Genomic DNA, 22439 nt, shown 5'->3' with positions numbered 1-22439 from the left:
GCTCTAAGAAAACCATTCCCCCCCCCCACACACACGTCACTTTGGAAATTAGAGAGGTTTAGAACAAAAATAAGGTAAAATAAAATAAATCCGTAGGACTTAGAAGGACCCAAACTTTTTCGAAGTCCCGCCCTTAGCCCAGGGTCAGCCGATTCGACACAGCAGTGGCAACAGGACTCTGTTCCCGCCAAGACACGAGAGGTAAAAGGGGGTGGGGGGGGGGTAGGGATAGCCTCCTGGGAGAGATTTTCTTCAAGTTCGGAGTGACAGGCAATGGCTTTAGCGTATACACAGATACGGTATTTTGTCGCCCCGCCGTGCTGAAAGTGCGAGCGGGAACAGACTGTCAGCGGGGCAGGGGGAGGGGGGAGCCGAGTGCAGCGGACGCAGCTGGAGCTGCTCCCAAGGGTGTGCGGGCGGCAGGTGGGCTGCGGCGAGGACCCCGGTGGGCTGGGCTTCCGACTTCGGAAGCGGAGGGCTCTGACGGCTTTTATAGAGGCGGCTGTGCTAGCAGCTCACCCTCCCCCTGCTTGGGAGGATAGGCCCCACTCACTGGCCTTGCCGCCTTCTAGGTTCAAAGAGAAGGTAGAGCAGGTGGGAGGCATCAGGCCGGGAACGTTGCCTTCGAGGCTAGTGGAGGGAGAGAAGGCTGGCCTCCTCTAGGGCAGACCACTTCTGCAGTCTCGAGTTAGAAGTGTGGGTGGCGTCGGCGCAAGCACAATTTCACATACTTGAATTTTGTTTGTTCACTGTGCAGTGTGTGTGCGTTGCTGCTGGAGGAAGATACTGGACTGACCCAGGAAACTGAAGGGGTTGAATATCCAAGAGTCACACATAAGGGCAATTTTTACCCCCTGAATCCCACACTTCTTTGATTATGGTGTGACTGTGGTGGTACTGGTGAGCCGAGGCAGCCGTTTAATGTTTCGAAAACCTGCTAAGCCCATTGCGCAGGGACTGTGTTGCATTTGTGAATTATTGGGACAATTGTCCAGTTGAAAGGGAACTGAGGAGCTTTACAACAATTTTACAAAGCTCGCTCTAAGATTAAGCTGTTGAACTTATACTTCCCATCAGTATTTAATTTTCAAAGTATTACTGATTCTTAATTTTATGAATCAAGTGCTTGGAAAGGCCAAGTCACAGGTGAAATAGCAGCCACAATGGGAAACTTCTAAATGCTACCCCTGTGGTAGATTCTCTTAATTTTATTGTAGTCTAAATAGAATAGCATGTGTTCTCAGGTATAAGGTTTGTAGTTTGCCAGTATATCCACTGCCAAAGCTTTAGATTCCCATCGAGTTAGTGGGGTTTTTGTTACTTTTTTTTTTCGCAGCAAAATATTTCCATTTAAAAATTTTGTAACAAGACATAGATTCTCAATCTAAGAATCCTTTTGCCATGTTAGAAGATGCTTTTTTGGAAGAAGACATCTGGGAATACAAATCTAAAAGAAAACCGAAGCCGGCACATACAAATAATTGCTCTGAGAATACTCCAAAATCTGTTGAAAAACCAACAGATGGAAAATACCAGTCAAAACGAAAGAGACGTAAAAAAGGAAATGTAGACGCTAACGAGAAGACACAGGACCCTGAAATGTGCCTTGGAGAAACCGGTAGTCAGACTTCTGCAGCTTCTAGTCAGAATTCTAGTTGTGGGGATGGTATTCAGCCATCCCAAGACCAGCAGGCCACTCCAGGAAAGCGCTGTAGGACCCACAGAAACAAACACACATCTCCAAAGATACGTCCAGTGTATGATGGATACTGTCCAAACTGCCAGGTGCCTTTTTCTTCATTGCTAGGTCAGACACCCCGATGGCATGTTTTCGAGTGTTTGGATTCGCCACCAGTCTCGGAAACAGGTAAGACTACAAAACAGATAGTAATCTTTAAATAGTCTAAAAGATCTGCATTAGCCAGAAAAATCAGTCCAGTGGAACAGGCAGGCAAGCAGGAAACTGCAAGGGAGAGGAGACAATGAAGTATAAATGACTTACCCTAGGAGGAAACAAAGAAACCCTTCTTAAGAAGAGTAAAAAGACAACAGCCAATGGTATAATTTTGTAAAGAATGTTGCAAACTTGAAAACAGTTGAAATGCAGTTTATTATTTGGTAGAGACTCCTAAACATTTCCATTATTTTTCGTAAATGTTAATTGAGCACATACTGTGCTAGATACTTTCATGCTGTTGACTTTCTTGACTCTCACAATGACTGCAAAAGGTAGGTGGTATTGACATTTTATAAATGAGCACTTTTTTAAAGTTTTATTTATTTAAGTAATCTGTACGGCCCCACGCGGGGCCCGAATTCATGACCCCAAGATCAGGGTCACATGGTCTTCTGATGAGCCAGCCAGGCACCCCTATAGAGTAGCAGTCTTGAAAGTTAAACTGCCCATTTGTGATCTTTTGTGAAACAGAAATTTAAAGAATTATGCATATAGTCAAGTCTTTTTTTTTAAATTAATTTATTTATTTTGAGAGAGCATGCACACAAGCAGAAGAGAGGCAGAGAGAAAGAGGGAGAGAGAATCCCAAGCGGGCTCCGCACTCCAGCTTTGGGCTTGAACTCATGAACCATGAGACCATGACCCGAGCCGAAATCAAGAGTCGGGATGCTCATTTTGTGAGCCACCCACGTGCCCCTAGAGTCAAGTCTTCTAAATGTGATTATGTTGGATTTGTCATGGCATTGTACAGAAAGAAAAACTGGGAAGGAATCTCGGGTTTTTAAGATTCTAATTTAAAATGTGCCAAGTATAAATGAAGTAATGCTATGCTTTTATTATCTTTTAAGATACATAATGTCATGTTTAACGTAGGAAGTCCTACTTGGAGTATGTGAAGAATGGGTTATGATGATTTGTGTACCTCAAAGTTATCATATAACCATATATAGATTTCTAAATCTCAAAGAATTAAAATTCAGCAAAATAAAAATACTACTCAGTATGGCTTATATGTTATGTATGAATCAGAAGACATTTTATTATTAACCTCCAGTTATTTTAAAGTACTGCATGAAGATGCAAAAGAACTTTAAAAAAAATTGGTTTTAGCTTTTTTGATAAAGTGAATGCCTTATCAAATGCTGGTAATGTGCTTTAAAGTGGCTTGAAATTCAGAAATGGGAGCAGTGAGTGCCTCAGGGTGAAATGTCTTATGATGAAACACCTCAAAGAGGTCTTTCTTTTGGTTTTTCACTGCCTAAACTCCTTTGAATAGAATCTCAGATGGACTCTTCTTAAATTGAATTCTGTTCCATAACAAATACTTCAAGGAGGTGGTTTTAAATTAAGCAATGAGGTCTTCTAGTTTAATGTAACATCTTTTTGGGGTGGGAGAGGGGGGTCCTTTTTTTATATATAAACCTAGAAATTAACATATAAGGGGATTTGCCACGATGGTTTACAGAATCTTTCTCAATTATAATAGTGTGATGGGGAGTACTCTCCAGATTAGTATGAAAGCCTTCTTATTCACCAGTTTATCAAATTGAATTTCAAATCTTAGAATCTAAAATAGTCAGTGTATGAACAGCTGTTACTAATTAAGACTGTTAGTACTCTTATCCTATGCAGTATGAATATTAAAAAATGGACCCTAACTGGGTACTTTAGTTGTCCCAAATCCATGTTATTTGGTAAGATAAAAATTGGGGTAGAACTTTAGTTCTCTGGGAGACTTACTAGTCTTTTTCACTCTTTATTGCCTGAGCAGTAGTGGGCTATTCAGCACTGTAAATACCTCATGTAAAGCATGAACAGCATTTTGAAGGAGCTCATATTTGTGAGAGTTACTTGGGGTGGAGGCTGGGGGGAAGGTATTAGTCTTAGAATTTTTTTTTTTTAAAAAGATGATCTGAAAAGAAACTTTAAAAATATTTGATTTAAAAAGAATACCTAGTACCTTGGAAAACCATGCCAGATTATTTTTATTTTATGCAGGATCTTTTGATGGTATAAATAAAGATAGCTATGGTCCTAAGGCTTCAAAGTAGGACTGATTGCTTTTCACTTATGTGTGACTCTGTCTGTGCTTTGATCCACTATTACTTTTTACTTTGTTAAAATTTTCAGAGTGTCCTGATGGTCTTCTATGTACCTCCACAATTCCTTCTCATTTCAAGAGATACACTCACCTGCTACTGGCTCAGAGCAGAGCCAGCAATAGGCCTCTCAGCAGCCCACCACCTGCGTCAGGGGGTTGTTGCAGTGAGACTAATTCAGGCTTCCTCTGTAGCCTTGAGGAAAGATGGTCTTTGCATCAGAAACAAACGGAAAACGTAAAAAATGTTTCAACTCCCCCCTCACCGGTGACACAATGCCTGAAGAAATCCCGGTCTCCCACTGAAACCAGTACAAAGATTTCTTCTTCTTGGACAAATCTCCAAACGTCCCAACAAACCCCGCGACTTCCAGAACGTGTTAATGATGACACACTGGTTGGAGTTGGTTTGCCTCTTGCTGAAGAATTAAGCAGCCAGAACAACTCAGAACGCACACCCTTGCCAGCACCAGAAAGTGACTTTAGCAGCTATGAAATCTCTTACTCTCCACTTCAAAGTGATGAGGAAATGTACGATCTAGATGAAAAGCTAGGTGATTCACAGCAGGAGCTGCTGTTCACCGAAAGCTCTAAAGATGGCAGCCTGGAAGAAGGTGACACCAGCCCTACTTTGTTTCAGAGCCTCCATGGCTCCTCACTGAAAGACCAGCAGGAGAGTGGGCCCGACATGCCCTGCTTCTTAGCTCAGGACAGACATGAGGAAGCACTGTATAAATACAGCACGCTAACTGGTCCATCTCAGCTTCTTTTCCAGAATAACAGTATTACTTTGTGTGATGGCAGAACATACACTGGTGATGATTTTGTGCTGTTTCCATCGGCATTAGCAGAGGGCCTCACTTCCAGTTATCAAGCTGTCATGGCAAAACCTGGCCAGCCTAAATGTCAGTCAAATAAACGGAAACAGGTCGCTGAAGAATCAGCTGTTTGCAATCAGCTCTCCCTTCCATTACTTAATAGTGAAGTACCAAAAGCTTTTGAAAGCCAAGGAGAAGGGGATCGTTCTTTCCATCCAACCCAAGGTAAAATTAGAAAATCCTCAAGTAAGAACTTCAGTGGTATGAACAATGCTAACTGCACATGTGTCTGCGGAAAGGCATTAGGGGGTATACAGGGCAGTAAAGGTACAATTCCAAATATAGAGAAATCTAGTATGACTGCTGCAGCTGGGTCTCTGAAAATGTCGCCGTCTGGTCCAAAGTGTCCTGCGACACAGTCTTCCCCCAAGGTAATGAAACAAATGGATATAGGTGTTTATTTTGGGCTGCCACCCAAAAGAAAAGAAGACAAGTTGCTGGAGGGAAGCACAGTAGAAGGGCTGAACTTACATCCAGCTGTGAGTCCTAAGGAAAAGAGGTCCTGGCGGCGGCAGCAGCAGCGCAAGAGGAAAGCAGAAAGATCTTTAAGTGATTCAGAATTCGATGCGAAGAATTTAAGCGAGACGCCACCCTCTGTGGAATTTGAGCAGTCACCGCATCAAAGAAAGCGACCGAGAAAGTCAGATTCACTACAGGCAGGAGCACATCAGAAGAGGTCTCATCACCTAATTAATGGGACAGAATCTGAAACCGTCAATTTAAGGAAGGATAAAGTCTTCAAAAAATCAGCTGGCGGCAGGCAGCAAAGAGGGAACACAAAAATCCCAGAGTCACCTAATGCAGGACAAGGAAGAAAAAAGACATGTCCATTCTATAAGAAAATACCTGGTAAGTTGAAATGCCAATGTTTAGTATATCTACAAAGAATTGACTTAAAATTTCATGTTTGTTCCCCAGGTTGTGTGTCTGTGTTTGTATAAACCAATTTGTATATGTATTCCTTTTGTTTTTTATGATAATTCATTGACCTGTAACTTTTGTTTTGCCTACTTCCATGCTTTTGCCCCATTCAATGCAGCAAACTTTTATTAAATGTAAATCTATAGAAATATCTATGTACAAGATACTATACTAGTAGATGGATATTACAGATTTGACACAGGTGAGTAAAGGTCCACTTCATATGGAAGGGGGGAAGCCTCTCTCTGTAAGGAGTTATGATAAAAACAGTCTCTATGCACTGAAGAAAAATACAGAGTGCTACATAGCCTCACTGACAGAAAATTAACAAATTGCATAGGTCATAATCAATGTCAAATAGTTTTAATCCACATCATGACTTAGTTTCTCAGCCTTTTCATATTTTATAACTCTCAGTGCCTTCGTAAGTGAATACACAGTATTCAAAATACTTCAAAAATATGTAGTAAAATGAATTTTATTATCGAAGAAACCAGTAGCTCTTCTGAAGAGAATATAAAACTGCCAAAATATATCTCGTTTCAGAAAGATTTTTAAAGTGCTTTGATGTTCCCGATCTGTAATTCAAAATGTTTATGTAGGGAATAGCATTTATATACATGATAGCACCAGTTTTGTCTTTAATAATTCCTGTGATGCATTTTTTTTTTTGTATTTTAAGTGCACGTGAGACTAGCGTGCCACATGTGGATAAGCCTCAGTGGGATCATGAAGCTATGCTTCACACTCATCCCAATCCACACACTTGGCTATTTCTTTCGTGAACATTTTTCAGAACACCTCAACCATTTTTCTTTATTGCTCCTCTCAGTAGCCTTTTTGGGGCATTTTTAAAAAAGATTTTATTTTTAAGTAACCTCTGCAACCATTTGTAGGGCTTGAACTCACAACCCTGAGATCAAGAGTTACATGCCGACTCAGCCAGCAGGCACCTAGAATTTATTTTCTCATTTCCCTTCTTCCTCCCATCCCCCACGGTGAAATTCAAATACTATACACGTGCTGTTCATCTGTTATTGTATGTGGCCCTTTGGAGCGCTTCAGGCACTGTAACATGTAAGATCACTTGAGACTTCAACCATGTTTGCCCCCAGTATCCATTGCCAGAATAGAATAAAATAACAAGAAAGTAGCATTTTCCTTTTGCTGTTTTGTAGAAGTAAAAGATTTTAAGTCAGGAAAACAAAGAAATAATTGGTTTGTCGCTTAGCATTTTAATTTCTTTTGGTACAGTTATTCATTGAAAAAACAAGGCCAATGTTGGGTTATTTACTAGAAAGTCACAAAAATTATTTTCATTTCTAGTATCCGCTTTTGCTGAATTTATGTGGCATAAGTTTTTAGGTTATAAAGCTCAGTTGGCATCAAGTTGGTTAGAAAGTTGGATCTATTTGCATTCCAATTGAGTATCTTTCACCCCGGTAGCTATTGCTCAAGTAGCTGTGTGCTCTTTTCATGACAGGGACTGGCATTACAGTTGATGCCTTCCAGTACGGACTGGTCGAAGGTTGCACAGCCTATTTTCTCACACATTTTCATTCTGACCATTACGCTGGATTGTCTAAAAACTTCACCTTCCCAGTTTATTGTAGTGAGGTAAGTTTTAGTATTCTAAACTCTGAATGTATGGGATGCAGCAAATTTCTAAGTAATGTGGTTGAAAAAGAGTAATTAACATTGTAAGATCTGTCATCCTACTAGAAAAGCCATGAGAAAACAGATTCCACATTAAGATTCTAAAATTAAATGAGTTATTGTCAATAGTTACAATAGCGTTTTTTTTAATGCTTTATTATTCAGAAACTGTAAACTACTTCACAGTGCACTAAAACACCTAGGTTTCATCCTAGTGTTGAATGAGTAGTTAATGAGTACCTACAAAGGCATTCAAGACAAAATACCTAACTTCAGGGCACTCATGGCCTTCAGTGGACACTTTCCCAAATACACTGTGTTGGGGTGCTAGAAAACTGAGCAGAATATAGGAGAAAGTGCTTTACAGTGTCCCAGGCCAAGGTCAGAGAAAGTTTCCTGGTGGAAGAGATACCTTGAATTAATTATTAAAAGGTGACTATTTTAGGGGTGCCTGGGTGGTTCAGTCAGCTAAGCATCTGACTCCTGATTTCAGTTCAAGTCGTGATCTCAGGGTTGTGAGATCGAGCCCCATATCAAACTTTGTCAAAGCAGGCTTGGAGACTGCTTAAGATACTCTCTCCATCTACCACTCATGTATCTCTCTCTCTCTCTCAAAGAAAGAAAGAGAGAGAGAGAAAGAAAGAGACTATTTTAATGCCTACTACTAAGGGATTTGGCTAGAATTTGATTTAATCCTCATTCTTGAATTAACCTCCTTTTTCAGTTGTTTTTTTTTTTCATTTATTTTTGAGAGAGAGAGAGAAAACATGAGTGGGGAAGGGACAGAGAGAGAGGGAACGAGGATCTGAAGCAGGCTCTATGCTTACAGCAGTGAGCCCAAATGGAGCTCAGACTTACAAACTGTGAGATCATGTCCTGAGCCAAAGTCAGACACTCAACCAACTGAGCCACCCATGCGCCCCTAACCTCTTTTCATTAATGAGGCAACTCGGGCTGGGAGAGGGGTTAAATGATGTGCCCCAAGGCATAGAGCTAATAATGGCAGAGCCAGAATTTGAATGCAGGTCTGTCCGATTCCAGAACCAGGTGGAAGAGAGAGGAGAGGGCATTCTAGGTAGAGAGTAGAGTTTGTATAAGGGCACACACACCTTAGAGAGATTGACCCGTCCCAGGCACTTCAGATAACTCAGAATGGCTAGCCGTGACATAGGGAATAACAGAAGATAAACCCACAGAAATGAGCAGGGGCCGGCTCACAAGGGGTTTTGTTTGTCTTCCGGGGGTGAGGGACTTTGCACGGATAGGGAGAGCCAGTGACAGTGTTTAAACAGAATTGTGACAGTCATTTTAGGAAGTTTTTTTCTGGTATTCTGGAGGGTTTCCATGAATATTAGTGGGGGAGCAGGGAGACTAAGATACTTGGTTCTAAACTAGATATGAAACAGAAGACTTATCTAGTGTTTTGCTGTGTCAGCAATATGTGCGTTCTGTTTTGCAGATAACTGGCAATTTGTTGAGGAGCAAACTTCACATGCAAAAGCAATACGTCCATCCTCTGCCGATGGACACCGAATGTATAGTAAATGATATAAAAGTTGTTTTGCTTGATGCTAATCAGTAAGTATTAAAGTCACCTTAAGGCTGGCCTATTTTTTAAAGTATTTTTTAAAAAATTAGTATATCTATTTAAGAATTTTTTATTGGAACTAATGTGATTGCTCTTTTTATAAACTTGAGTAAAACATGTTTCTCCTTTTGGAAAAACAACAACAACAATGTACCTGATTATGGAATCAGAGATTAAATATAGTGAGATCCTTTAAATATTACCTAACCCATTTTTAATGCTGCTTAAATTACTGTGCTTGATATATGACATCCCTCTTATTTTTTTAAAAAATATTTTATCATGTTGCTGCTGTTTTGAAGAGATAACCTTTTGCCATATTCTTTATTTTTTTTAATTTTTTGCCATTTTCTTTAATATCATTTATATAAGTTAACAGATTGTACTCCATTCAGATACTAGAGAATTTTTTTTCCCTTTTAAGAAATTCTTCAAGCTTTTGATACTAAAGACTTGGAAAATTTTTTCTTGGAAATTGTTTCCCTTTTCCCTCTCTTTGTTAGTTTTTTTTTTTTTTTTTTAACGTAAAGCACTGTCAGTATCATTGCCAAAATGTTACTCTCAACCACACTTCCTTCTACTTTTCATACAATGTTAGCCTTGTGAGATAATAGATAGCCTTAGAGATCATAGATGCTTAGAGAATTAAAATTGAGACTAGCTCTCCAAAAACCCAGACCCATGCTCCATCTTCAGGTTGCCTTTTACTTCTTGTCTGCCAACTTCTGTTTCTTTTTTTAATCACCAATTATGACAACTCAAGTTCTGATTTTTTAAAGTCAACTTTATTAGGTATAATTTATATAAACAGCCATTTTAAGTGTTTGCAGAATTTTGACAAAAATACCCACCCATGTAATGCCCACCACAATAAAAATAGAGGACATTTTCCCCACCCTAAAAGGCTTCCTTATGCTCCTTCTCAGTCAATTCCCAACTGACTCTGGCCCATGGAACCATTGATTTCTTTCCTATCACTATGGGTTAGATTTGTCTTTCATTTCCTGCACCCTAGGGATTCAGCTAAGTGAAATCGCATAGTATCTACTCTTTTGCATCCAGCTTCAGTCCTTCATCATGTTTTTGAGATCCATTCATGCTGATGTGTGTATCCGTAGTTTGTTCCTTTTTATTGCTGAGTGTTACCAGTTGCATGGGCACACTACAATATCTTTATTCACCTCTTGACGGACAACTGATTTTTGTTAATTGACCTTGTATCCTGAGACCTTGCTAAACTCCCACATTAGCTGTAGTCAGTTTTTTGTAGATTCGTAGAAATTGTCTGCATGTATGTTCATGTCATCTGCAAGTATAGACCGTTTTGTTTTACTTCTTTCCATTCAGAGTGCTTTTTTTCCCTCTTGTTTTTGGTCCTGGCTCAGACCTCTCAGTAGTGAGAGCAGAGGTACTGCCTTGTTCCTGACCCTAAGAAGAAAGCTTTTGGTCTTTCTCATTGAGCTTGATGTTGGCAATAGGTTTTTCATAAATGCCTTTGTATGAGGTTGAGGAAGATGCCCTCTGTTCCTGGTGTACAGTTTGTCATCATGAATGGGTATTGAATTTTGTCACATGCTCCTTCACCCACTGGGACAATCATATAACTTTTCTCCTTTATATTGTTAACGGGGTAAATAATCATGATGGGTTTTCTGAATGTTAAACCAGCGTTGCGTTCCTTGGATAAACCACACTTAATCTTCATGGATTATCCTTTTAACAATATATATTGCTGGATTTGACATGCCAGATATTGTGTTAGAGACTTCTGTGTCTGGTTTTCATAATGGATGTTAGTCTGTAGTTGTTGTTCTTTGTTGTTGTTGTTTTTTAATTATGTTTTTGTCTGGCTTTGACATTAGGGTAATGATGGCCTCGTGAAGTATTCCTTCCTCCTCTATTTTCTGAAAGATGTTGTGTATATTGGTATTATTGGTATTCTTTCCCAGGCTTGGTATTATTATTATTGATAATATTGGTATTATTTCTTTCCCAGTTCAGTTATTCATCTGAAGTTTTAGGGCAGAAAGCTAAGGGGAAGTTTTTAATTACAAAAGTAATTATGTCCTACTTCTTCCTAAAATTCAAAACTAAAGTTCCACGTGTTCGGGCAGTAATTTCCAAGTCCCAGTATATCAGGTCATCCCCAAGTCTACCGTGGCTCACTAGGAGGACCCATGGGACTCAGAAAAGCTGTCGTACTCATGGTTATGGTGAAAGGATTCAGATTAAAATCAGCAAAGGGAAAAGGCAAACGGGGGCAAAGTCCAGGAGAGACCAGGCCCAAGTTTCCAGGTGCCTTCTTCTAGCGAGTGGCACAGACATACTTAGTTCTCCCAGCAATCAGGTGTCACCACACACGCAAAGCCTGGCTGAGCTGGGAAGCTCATCGGAGCCTGGAGTCCGGCCAGGGCTTTTATCAAGCGTCAGTCATGTGTACATGCAGCACCCACGTGACTTGCCTCGGCTACTCAGACCCCAGCCCCAGAGAGCAAAAACAGGTATTCACCATAGATAACACTGTTAGCATAGACTCTCCGGTCCAGCTAGCCACACGTGGCCCCGTGCATCAGGCCCACAGAGCACTCTTACCAGGCAGAATATTCCCAGAGCTCAGAACTCCTCTCTCAAGGGCCAGCCAAAGACTAATCCTAAAGACAGGTCTTAGTGGGGGAAGTGTGGAGTTTGAACAAACCTGGCCTGCTGAATTAATCCTTTTCTGCACCCGGATTTTTTTTTTTTTTTTATGATGTAAACTTTGCTAAAGTGAAAATGCTACATTTCCTCTGTAGTGCAGTGCTGTGCCGAGCCATCAGCTGCTAGAGCGTCTTCACCCGCTGATAATGAATGAGTGCTCTTCCTTTGGCTTCCGTGCACGTTAACAATATTCCTTCGAAATGTTTGTGTTCAGCTGTCCAGGTGCTGTCATGATCCTGTTCTACCTTCCTAATGGTAAAGTCCTATTACACACCGGAGACTTCCGAGCACACCCCACCATGGAACGTTCTCTTCTCGCGGGCCAGAAAGTCCACACGCTTTACTTAGATACAACGTAAGAGAGGCTTTGCTTGTATGCTTCCTTTTCCCACTGACAGTATTTGCCCCGTATATCATGAATAATCTGCACAGTTGCTTAGGCAATCAAAATGATGGCTTATTATCAATTACTATCCTAACTATTTATTAGAGAAATGCCGTTTGAAAAAATACATATTTGCTTGAGAACAAGTTTGAGGTGACCTAGTCCTAACCAGCTGTGACTCAATTTTTTCTATTTTGTAATTTCCTTTTGAAAATATGGTTTATGTGAGAATCCTGTTACTGAAACAAGGAAGAGAAAGTGGAGGACAAACTCTAGGAAACACTCTTTTATTTTTCCACAGCACCTATGTAACTAGTAAGTATAATTGTGGAGAAGAAACAGAAGCCAAAATGCGATTCTGTTTCAGAATATTCAAAATTCTTGTTCATTTGTCCAAAATGTAATTCTTAAGTGACAATTCTGAATTCCTAAATGTTATATAAACATAATGGCACCAGCCATTTTTTATTATATATTAAAATACCTCATCATTTTGTTAGAATTTAATTATATCGACTATTTCAACCTTTTTCAAGAAGTGAGTTCGTATGGCATATTTTAATAAAAGATGGCCTTTCCATATCCAGTTTTCTAACACTATAGCTAATTTTTCCATTTTTAAAAAATTTTTTAATACTTGAAACACTAGATAAGTTAAGAAAATGATATGTAAAAACCCCACCTTTTTTGTTACTTAGTTTTGCTCTACATAGAATTCTGAATTTCTTTGTGGGTTTTTTTATCCCTAAAAAGTGACCTAAGTCACTTAAGACACCTAAGTGTCTTCTCTATTATTATGGCTGACCAACACAAACAATTTTAAAATGGGGAAAAATATGTTTCTTTGATGTTCGTACTTTATGACTTTTTTTAAGTAAAAAAAAATGCTTAATTTTCATTCCACGTAGAGACAACTAGCTAGTGGTCTGAGGGTTAATTTTCCATTTGGTGTTACTGTATTGAGGTAGACCCAACCAGATCTGTAGAATTTTTTAATACTGTACATATTTCTGTATCTCCTCAGAAGAACAGATGACCATGTGAATATTCACTGTCTGATTTAAAACTACTTCAGTACATTCATATTTGGTTTCATCATTTTAATTTTTAAACGAAATCAGAATTCTTTAGTTCAGAGATAACCCCTGTCACTAGTATTTTCTTTGATAGTGATTGGGGTTAAAACAAAAAAGCTGCTGAGGTTTATAATTCACAGCTAAAATAGCAGGTCGGCTTAAGCAGTCCTTGAAGAAAAACAGGCAGTTTCTTTATACGGGGGCGATAAAAGAAACATGAAAAAGATACATTGAAGATGCAGAACCCCAACAAAAATGAGCCCCGGCCCTTCACAAGCATTTTAACCATCGACAGTGACAGAACCGCAGGGGTGTTAATATGTTACACTGCTGCTGTCCGTACGCTTGCTAAAGCTTGCTTTCTAGAACAACATCCAGCTTAATGCTCAGGCTTTCTTGTTGCTCATTTAATAAGTGCCGTATTTAACATATTACAGATACTGCAGCCCTGAATACTCCTTCCCATCTCAGCAAGAGGTTATCCAGTTTGCCATCAACACGGCCTTTGAGGCAGTAACTCTAAACCCACGTCTTCTTGTTGTCTGTGGCACTTACTCTATTGGAAAAGAGAAAGTCTTTCTAGGTGGGTGGTAGCTGTATCTAATTTACATTAATATATTATAAAGATCAGATTCTCTTTTGCATAAAGCCCTTTCAGTCTGGGTGCTTGCACTCAATACTTCTTTCCTGAAACGGTGCACTATTACCTTTGTAGTTGAAGAAAAATTTGATAGAGTTGGATTCATTTAAACTCTGAAAGGCTTCACTTAACGGAAACACTTGAGAAGTGTGTTTGCAGTAGCCTTTACACGTATACAATGTTTACAAAGCAAATGTCCCTGCTACCTATGTTAGTATTTCAGTGAACTTTGAAAATTTACTCCTGCATAATTGTATCTCTGCACTCTTTGAAGATAACCATCAATTAATTGCTTTAGAGAACAGTTTTCATTTTTGTACATCAGTGATTTCTGGATATGTAAATGTAGTTTGTCCAGATGGCATTAGACTATTTTGCAAAATACTTGGCATTTCTTCCTAATTATGGTCGCCTCATGGCAAACGTTAAGATATGAAGTGATAAAGCCGGAGATTTAACTCCTCCAACCTTGGTTCCTTCTTTTCCTCTACCCCTGTCTATACATCTCAATTTTTAAATACTAGGTCCTAAAAATAAATTCTTTGGCTTTCTCACAGTTTTTACTTCATACAATTAACCAACAAAATAATGCTGTGTTTTTGAGATATTAAAAATGTGAACGTTTTGAATTTCTTTTTTTTTTTCCTTTTGGTAAATTCTTATTTTAAATTTTGATTAGGTTGTAACTTAATTTTTTTTCACAAGCTCTCATTTTACTATTTTTAACCTTTTCCTTTGCCTATAGCCATTGCTGATGTTTTAGGTTCAAAGGTGGGCATGTCCCAAGAAAAATATAAAACCTTACAGTGCCTCAACATCCCAGAACTTAACTCCCTCATCACTACAGATATGTGCAATTCCCTGGTTCACCTTCTCCCAATGATGCAAGTTAACTTTAAGGTAAGCATTCATGAGATGTCTTTTTAGAATGAACTAGAAAAGGCAATACAGTGATTATAAACTGGACTCCCATTTTACTTGCATTTAACTTAGAGGAATTAGAATGGAGTCCTAGTAAACTTTGCCCTAGAAGGTCTTCTAAGTGGAGTTTACAATGTTTTTATTTTGTGTGTGTGTGCACGCAACTGTATAGGGTAATTCATATGCCCTAGGAACTAGAGAACTATCATAAAAGAAATAAAAATAGAAAAGTATGCAACTATCTCATCACTTACACCTTCTGTTTTTAAGATTGTTTTCCATTTCTATCCAGTGAGTGGAGCAATGAATGGAGAATTCTAAGAGTTCTTACTTGTCTTACGGCCTATTCTGTATTAATATTAAACCCCTGTAACACTGATATATTTTGGAAATTAACCTGCTGTGAGGATTAAGTGCAACAGCGGAAGTGCATTCAAAGAGGATGTTCTAGTGTTAGTTCTGAGGTAGAGACTAAGAGACAGAAGATATGACCTCACTCTGATTTGGGGGACTTACTTGTCAGGTTTATTCATATACTAAGTTTCATTCCATTTACCAGCATTTTGACACCTAGCAATGGAATACATCAGAACTGTGTATTAAAAATACATAAGAACATAATGTATACACACAAAAAATGTTTTTCACTTTTGTTCACATGTTCATGAAATAACATTTGTGGAGCTTTTCGAAATAGCTTAGGATGTTAATTGCTGAATCTGTCTTATAAACAATAAAACTTACCCTATATTAAGAAAATGAGGGGCATCTAGGTGGCATCCGACTCTTGGTTCCAGACCAGGTCATGACCTCACAGTTCGTGAGATTGAGCCCCTCGCTGGGCTCTGCGCTGACAGTGCGGAGCCTGCTTGGGATTCTCTCTCTCCGTCTCTCTGCCCCTCCTCTGCTTGCTTGCTCTCTCAAAAATATAAACTTAAAAAAATTAAAAATTAAAAAATTAAAAAAAAAAAGAAAATGACTATTTTACTTCTATCCCTGGAATAAGGAAATTGTAACTGGTGTAACTATTCCTTTGTTCATGAGATTAAGGCAGAATTTTCATGGTCTGTTTTCCCAAGTGTATAATTCACTAAAAAAATTCAGGGATACTCAAGTCAGACTTCTGTCCCTTTAAAGTCATCTTTGGAAACATATTTGAAATTTGGGAGGCATCTAATGTGTGTGGATTAATGAGATATCATTGATTATTCATAAAGTGAACATTGATATCTTGAGGATGGGATGGCATGTTTTTATTATTTTTATCTTACAGTTTTATTTCTCACTATTGTAGTTTGTTCCCTTTGAACAAATGACCCATTTAGGAGGATAATAAGGGTGTGAGAGTCAGAGTTTTATAGAAACGAGGGAGTAGAGCATTTCATGAAAGAGTTTCTAAAGGTACCCTGTGCTACATGGAGGTCATGTAAGGAAAGAACGGCAATTTGGCAATTAGAGCCTGTGGGGTGACCTGCACAAGAACATTTAAGTGAAGTGACATTGGAGGAGGCCAGGTGGTAGAGTGCAAAGGAAGGAATGAGAAGGGCTTAGGATGGAATGAGGAGGTATGAACGGCCAAATGAATGAAAAGATATACAAATGGCCTAAAAAACATGAGAAAAGAGGATCATCATTGATCAGGAAACTGTAAATCAAAACCACAGTGAGCTGCCACTTCATACTCCCTGGGACAGTGGTAATAAAGAGAGAGACAGTGTCATTTGTTAGTATATGGAGAAACTGGAACCCTCACTTATTGCTTATGAGATGATTAATGGTGCAGCTGCTTTGGTAAACAGTGTGATGATTCTTGAAAAGTTAAACATGGGGTGATGATATGACCAGCTAATCTTAGGTGTATGCCCAAGAGAATTGAAAGGTGTATGTCTACACAAAAGCTTCCACACAAACGTTCACAGCCACATTATTCGTAATAGCAAAAAAGTGGAAACAACTCAAATATCCATCAAATGATGAATGGATAAACAAAATGCACCATATCTATCAAATAGGAATGTTATCCAACTATAAAAAGGAATGAATTAATGAATTAATAATATATGCTACAGTGTAAATGAGCCTTGGCAACATTATGCCAAGTGAAAGAAATCAGACACAAAAGGCTACATATTATGTGATTCCATTTATACGAAATGTCCTCAGGAGGATTATAATGGAAACTTAGCTATCTATCCATAACTTAAACTTTTTTGTGGGGAGGCAGCGCCTGGGTGCCTCAGTCAGTTAAGCATTCTACTTCAGCTCAGGTCATGATCTCGCGATTCATAGGTTCAAGCCCCACGTTGGGCTCAGAGCCTGGAGCCTGCTTCAGGTTCTGTGTCTCCCTCTCACTCTGCCCTTTTCCACTACTATTCCATCTCTCTCAAAAATAAATAAACATTAACAAAAAATTCAAAGGGGCACCTGGGTGTCTCAGTCGGTTGACCTTCCAACTCTTGGTTTTGGCTCAGGTCATGATCTCACGGGTTCAAGCCCCACATCAGGCTCTGTGCTTGCAGAACCTGCTTTGGATTCTGTGTCTACCTCTCTCTGCCCTTCATGTTTTGTCTCTCTTTCTCTCAAAATAAATAAACTTAAAAAAAAAGACAACTGTTTCTTTAAAAAAAATATTTTAAAAAATGAATCCTTTGTGAAAAGGTCAATCAGTAAGGCTTTTAGTTATCAATGGTATAATACATGATGGGAATTAGAAAAGGTTAAGAAAGGGCACATGGTTTCCATTTTTAAAAAAGATCTGCACAGTGGGTTTTATTGACCATCTCCCTGCCAGGCTATAAGCTTCCAGTACGCGAAGGCCGTGTCTCTGACCCACCACTCTGGCACCATGACCTGGCCAAATACTGGAGCAGATATTATTTAGATGAGGGGCTAAGTAGATGGATGCATGGATTTGTCTTTGTTTTCTTCAGAACTTTCCACCAGCGCTCTTTTATACTACTTTGGTAGCTCAGAGAATGTATGATTAAGAAAGAAAAGGAAGAGCTTTAGAAATCCAAGATGACACCATGTGCAGTTGAGATTTTTTATTTACATAAAACTGGATTGTATTATAAATTCACACTAACTCCTTGACACTGTGGGTTTTGTCTTAAGACCAAAAATAGTAGACTTTTGGTATCTCTTGTCCCATGACTCTTTTTATTTGGATTTTTCTTATCTTTCAAAGATTGAATTTTGGTCACTGATTGTCATATTTCATCAAATGTCCTCATTTATGATGACTTTAGTTTGGAAAATTCTACTCAAGATTTCTTAGGGAAGCACAGTGCTTCCAATCATAACAGCATGAAAAGTGTCAAAAGCATTCTAGTTCATGTTTAAAGAGTGAAAAGGAGTAAAGCCCCGGAGAAGAGTGCCTTTGAAATGTGCATGTTGAGTATGAAGCCGGCCATAGCATTGTGTCCACTCTCTATCTGTCCGTCGGTCCTCCGTTGTGCATACACAGGTGGATATGTTTGGCTCGCTGTTTCCCAGTGTCAGTATTAGATTCTCTAACAGGGATACTTAGATGCTATTATCCCCAGCATCCTCGCCGTATATTCACTATCCTCATAATAGTAGGACTTGGAGTTTTTTTCTATTCTTTTTTTTTTTTTTTTTGGTAGCTATCTGATAGGTTATCCTTAAATACATAACTCTTATGTTTAAAGTTACTTCATCTAATAAGTCAGGCAGACAAGGACAAATATCATATGTTTGCACGTATAAGAGGATTAGGAGGAACTTAACTGAGGACCATGGGGGAGAAGAAGGGGGGAAGTGGTGGGGGAAAGGGAGAGAGGCAAACCATGAGAGACTCTTGAATGCTGAGAAACAAACTGAGGACTGATGGGTGTGGGGGGGCAGGGGGGAGATGGGCATGGATGAGGGCACTTGTGGGGATGAGCACTGGGTGTTATATAGAAACCAATTTGACAATAAACTATTTGTAAAAAAAAATTAAAAAAAATAAAGTTGCTTCATCTTATTTTCAGACTGTACTTAAGCTTGTTTAGATAAGGGGAAAAGTTTGGTTTTTGTCTTTTTTTTTAGTGATTTTGATTTTCTTTTTTTCGAAGTATGGCTTGAGGTTATTGCAAATCAATGTTTGCCAGGTGCCAACTTGGTGAGTCTATGCCAACGTGATCGTTCTGTTTCCTTCCGCATAACCCGCCTTCATGGACCATTCAATAAATATCCTATTTTTATTTAACAGGCTTTACAGAATCATTTGAAGAAGTGCGGTGGAAAATATGATCAGATTTTGGCTTTTCGACCTACAGGATGGACACATTCTAACAAGTTAACTAGTATAGCAGACATTATTCCCCAGACCAAAGGAAACATTTCAATATATGGTATAATTATTACATTTCTTCACTGTTAATATCTGTTATTACATTTTTAAAAAGAGCTGTGAAAATAAGATCCAAGAAAAACAGGCACCTGGGAGTCTTTAGTAATCGAGTTTCAGGGCCCCTGGGTGGTTTAGTTGGTTAAGTGTCTGACTCCGGCTAAGGTCACGATCTCACAGTTTTTTGGTTCGAGCCCCGCATCGGGCTCAGTGCTGACAACTCAGAGCCTGGAGCCTGCTTTGGATTCTGTGTCTCCCTCTCTCTCTCTGCTTTTTCCCCACTTGCACTCTGTCTCAAAGAGAAATAAACATTAAAAACAAAAAAAAGGTTTAAAAAAATCAAGTTTCAAATTGCTCTACATTCTCTACAGCTGTGTCTTTAGTCCATTATAAACTGAAAGAAAGGAGCGTGTTAGGAGTGCACGGGCATTGGTAACACAGATCGTCTCGTTTGCGGGGCTGGTACTGTGGGGGAGACCACAGCCATCACTTGTGACCTAGGCATTCAGGTGCCACTGTCAGGCTGTCAGCAGGAAGACTGGATTAGATGCCATGACAGCAAGAGGGACAGATTTGACTCATTTTTGTCATTTCTTGGAGGATGTTTACTCTTGTCCTCAGAAATTGCTTACTGTAATAGTGGCTGATGGAAACATTTTTGATGTCACTAGACTAGTGACTTAATTTCAGTCCCTGACGACTCTAGTTAAGTCCAGGCGGGACCCTTTCTCCCTTTCTCTGTGGTACTTGGTCTTCAGCAAAGACAAAAGGATTTCTAGGATTTGATTTTTACTGTTACATTTTTTGCTTATTTTTTACGTGTGCAAAGCTTGGGGACTGGAATCTGCTTACTTGCTCAGGAAACCAAGAGTCTTCTTCTTGCTGACTGCTCTTCAAATTTTATTCATTTTTTTCCAGAATTTTCCTGAAACACATAGCTGAATGAAGTGCTTAAGGAGAAGAATTATTTAAAAAGAAAGCCTAATTAAAAATAAGAATCTATAGAAATACATATTAAGAGTCTACATAGAAATGCAATAGAATTTTTTAATGTTCAAAGTTTCTATATCATTTTAATCTCTATTATCCATAAAAGTTGTTAATACTTTTTTTTTTTTATCAGCAATAAAGCACCAAGAAGTTTTTGGCAAAAATACTCTGGATTACTTTCATTTTTTATTTTACTTTGGGCTTGTGTGGGGTTTTGTTTTAATAGTTTGATTTTTCACAGGCAGTATCTTTTCTTTTGTGTTGCAGGAATCCCTTACAGTGAACACAGCAGCTACCTGGAAATGAAGCGTTTTGTTCAGTGGCTGAAGCCCCAGAAAATCATACCTACCGTGAATGTCGGCACTTTGAAATCCAGGAGCACAATGGAGAAGTATTTCAAAGAGTGGAAGTTGGAAGCCGGATATTGATATTACCGGAAAGGACTCAGAGCTAGTCAAGTAACTTACATATAGCTCATTACTAGTTAAATCTTCAGTGATATGAAACACACTTTATACAAAAAACCTCATGAAGGCTGCACATATAAATTGTTTTTCTCATTTACGTTTGAACAGCGTGTTCATGGTGCCCAGTGCCGAGTGTCTCCACATCATCCGTAGTGATGGAGCCTGGCCTTGACCAAGAGCCCTTGATCCTTGCTCCCTCCACGGAAGCAGGTACACCCTGTATCCAGCCTCAGGAGAGGCAACAATGGCAGGCTTAGGGGCCAAACTATGCATGATAATGGATAAACGAAATTGAAAGCATTACATAGAAGTAATTTTGTATCTTTAAAATTATTTAATATGGGGCATATTTTTATGAAATAGCTTTTATGTGATATGAATACTTAAATAAAAAATTAATCTTATATTTGCCATAGTGTCTTTTGGTTTTTTAGATTTGTAACTGTGATGTTCATACAGTTTTATAAAATTTCAATGAAAATAATTCACCATTCACTCTAAAGAAGATGATTCAAAGAGCCTAGGTAGTCACCCTATAAAGGATGGCGAAAAGTATGTATCTGAACTGTTTACTCAAGGCATCAGATTACTAGAAATTCAGGTTATAGTGGTTTTTTTAATGAGATTATATAATTTATTTATGAATCTTGATCTCTCCAACACAGACTAAGTAGCTGATCCAAAATGAAAACTTAGGGCAGGCCAATTCATGTTCAAAATGTTTTCATGTTAAAAATGTTTTAAAAAATAAAAAAACAGCAAGTATAATGAACGTATGTATGTGGGTGTATGTGTATTCTCACGTTATCTTTTTTTTTTTTTTAATGTTTTGAGAGAAAGAATGAGAACAGGGAAGGGTCAGAGAGAGAGGGAGACACAGAATCCAAAGCAGACTCCAGGCTCTGATCTATCAGCACAAAGCCTGACACAAGGCTTGAACCCACGAACCTTGAGATCCTGACCTGAGCCAAAGTTGGGATGCTTAACCATCTGAGCCACCCAGGTGCCCCGGGGAATTTCTTAATAAAGGTTTTCATGGAAAATAGTTTCCAGTAATGATTTCAGTCACCAGAAGGATAGTGTTCTCTGTAAACTTTATTTCACAGACTTGGATTTTACATTGCTTTGGAGGTCAGGGTTACACAGGTCACATTTAAGGGGGAAAGGCTTTTAGGAGCACAGTAGTAATAAATTCAGTTTAACTATGTTCTCAGTCAACTTCAATCACACGTTTAAAATATTTCAACTTGTTTGGGCTTGAAGTTTTAAACTTTTCATAAGCTATTAAGTGTTAGAAAAACTTTGTCTAGCTCACAAATACAGGCATGTTTAATATAGGGAGATGGTCAAGTTGCTTATGGTCATTTTAATTTATTATTTGAGTAGTGAGTTTTTTTTCTTTGAATTGTGATTTTTCCTTGGTAAAAAGGATTTTCATGATTTTGAAGGCTTTACCTTGAAAACCCAGGCACGTTATCTAAGGGCAGCCTCAGCCTTTTTATTATCCAATGCAAAGAAACCTCTTTCTACACAAACAGCACTATTTACAGCAGCTTGGAATGATTTTGTTTTGCTGCTACTGCCACAGAATATTCAGAACCCCATTTAGGGCCCATCCCAAAGAGTTTTAAATATAAGTCACAATCACAGCCAGACTTCTCCGGGCTCTGCTGAGAGCTATATATGAAATTCTTCGTTCCAATACCTAACACTTCGGTAGATAAAAAATTTCAATTTTAAAGTGAAATGAAAGAAGAAATCTACCATCAACCAAAAATAAATGGATGACAGCTCTTGAACATCTTAAACAT

The 22439-nt window shown here is 38.7% G+C and overlaps 1 protein-coding gene across 7 annotated transcripts; it reads left to right on the top strand.

The window, feature by feature from the left end:
- Positions 1–9: 9 nt before the first annotated feature.
- DCLRE1A (DNA cross-link repair 1A) lies at positions 10–20984 on the top strand. 7 transcript variants are annotated; one of them, XM_039237664.1, is made up of 11 exons: positions 10–201; positions 758–900; positions 1337–1867; positions 4088–5782; positions 7338–7471; positions 8970–9088; positions 12010–12150; positions 13694–13839; positions 14642–14796; positions 19034–19175; positions 20429–20984. In XM_039237664.1, the coding sequence occupies exons 3-11, from the start codon at positions 1402–1404 to the stop codon at positions 20587–20589; spliced, it is 3159 nt and encodes a 1052-aa protein (XP_039093595.1). In that variant the 5' UTR covers positions 10–201; positions 758–900; positions 1337–1401; the 3' UTR covers positions 20590–20984. The 7 variants fall into 7 exon arrangements, with proteins under 7 accessions (XP_039093595.1, XP_039093598.1, XP_039093596.1 ...); XM_039237667.1 differs by having other exon boundaries at positions 758–1867; positions 20429–20619; positions 20737–20984; XM_039237665.1 differs by lacking the exon at positions 758–900.
- The last annotated feature ends 1455 nt before the right edge of the window (positions 20985–22439 follow it).

Source organism: Hyaena hyaena, unplaced genomic scaffold (genome assembly GCF_003009895.1).
Source record: "Hyaena hyaena isolate Hyena2069 unplaced genomic scaffold, ASM300989v1 scaffold_128, whole genome shotgun sequence".
Classification (NCBI taxonomy): Eukaryota; Metazoa; Chordata; class Mammalia; order Carnivora; family Hyaenidae; genus Hyaena; species Hyaena hyaena.
Note: the sequence above shows the minus strand (reverse complement) of the source record. Positions and strands in the feature narration are given on the sequence as shown.

What these genes read in the sequence shown, in the direction of transcription:
- DCLRE1A (XM_039237665.1), top strand. Translation starts at nt 1,402, where the DNA reads ATGTTAGAAGATGCTTTTTTGGAAGAAGACATCTGGGAATACAAATCT. An exon ending in GCCACCAGTCTCGGAAACAG is followed by an intron (nt 1,868 to 4,087) that starts GTAAGACTACAA and finishes TAAAATTTTCAG; the next exon opens with AGTGTCCTGATGGTCTTCTA. An exon ending in ATTCTATAAGAAAATACCTG is followed by an intron (nt 5,783 to 7,337) that starts GTAAGTTGAAAT and finishes TTTTCATGACAG; the next exon opens with GGACTGGCATTACAGTTGAT.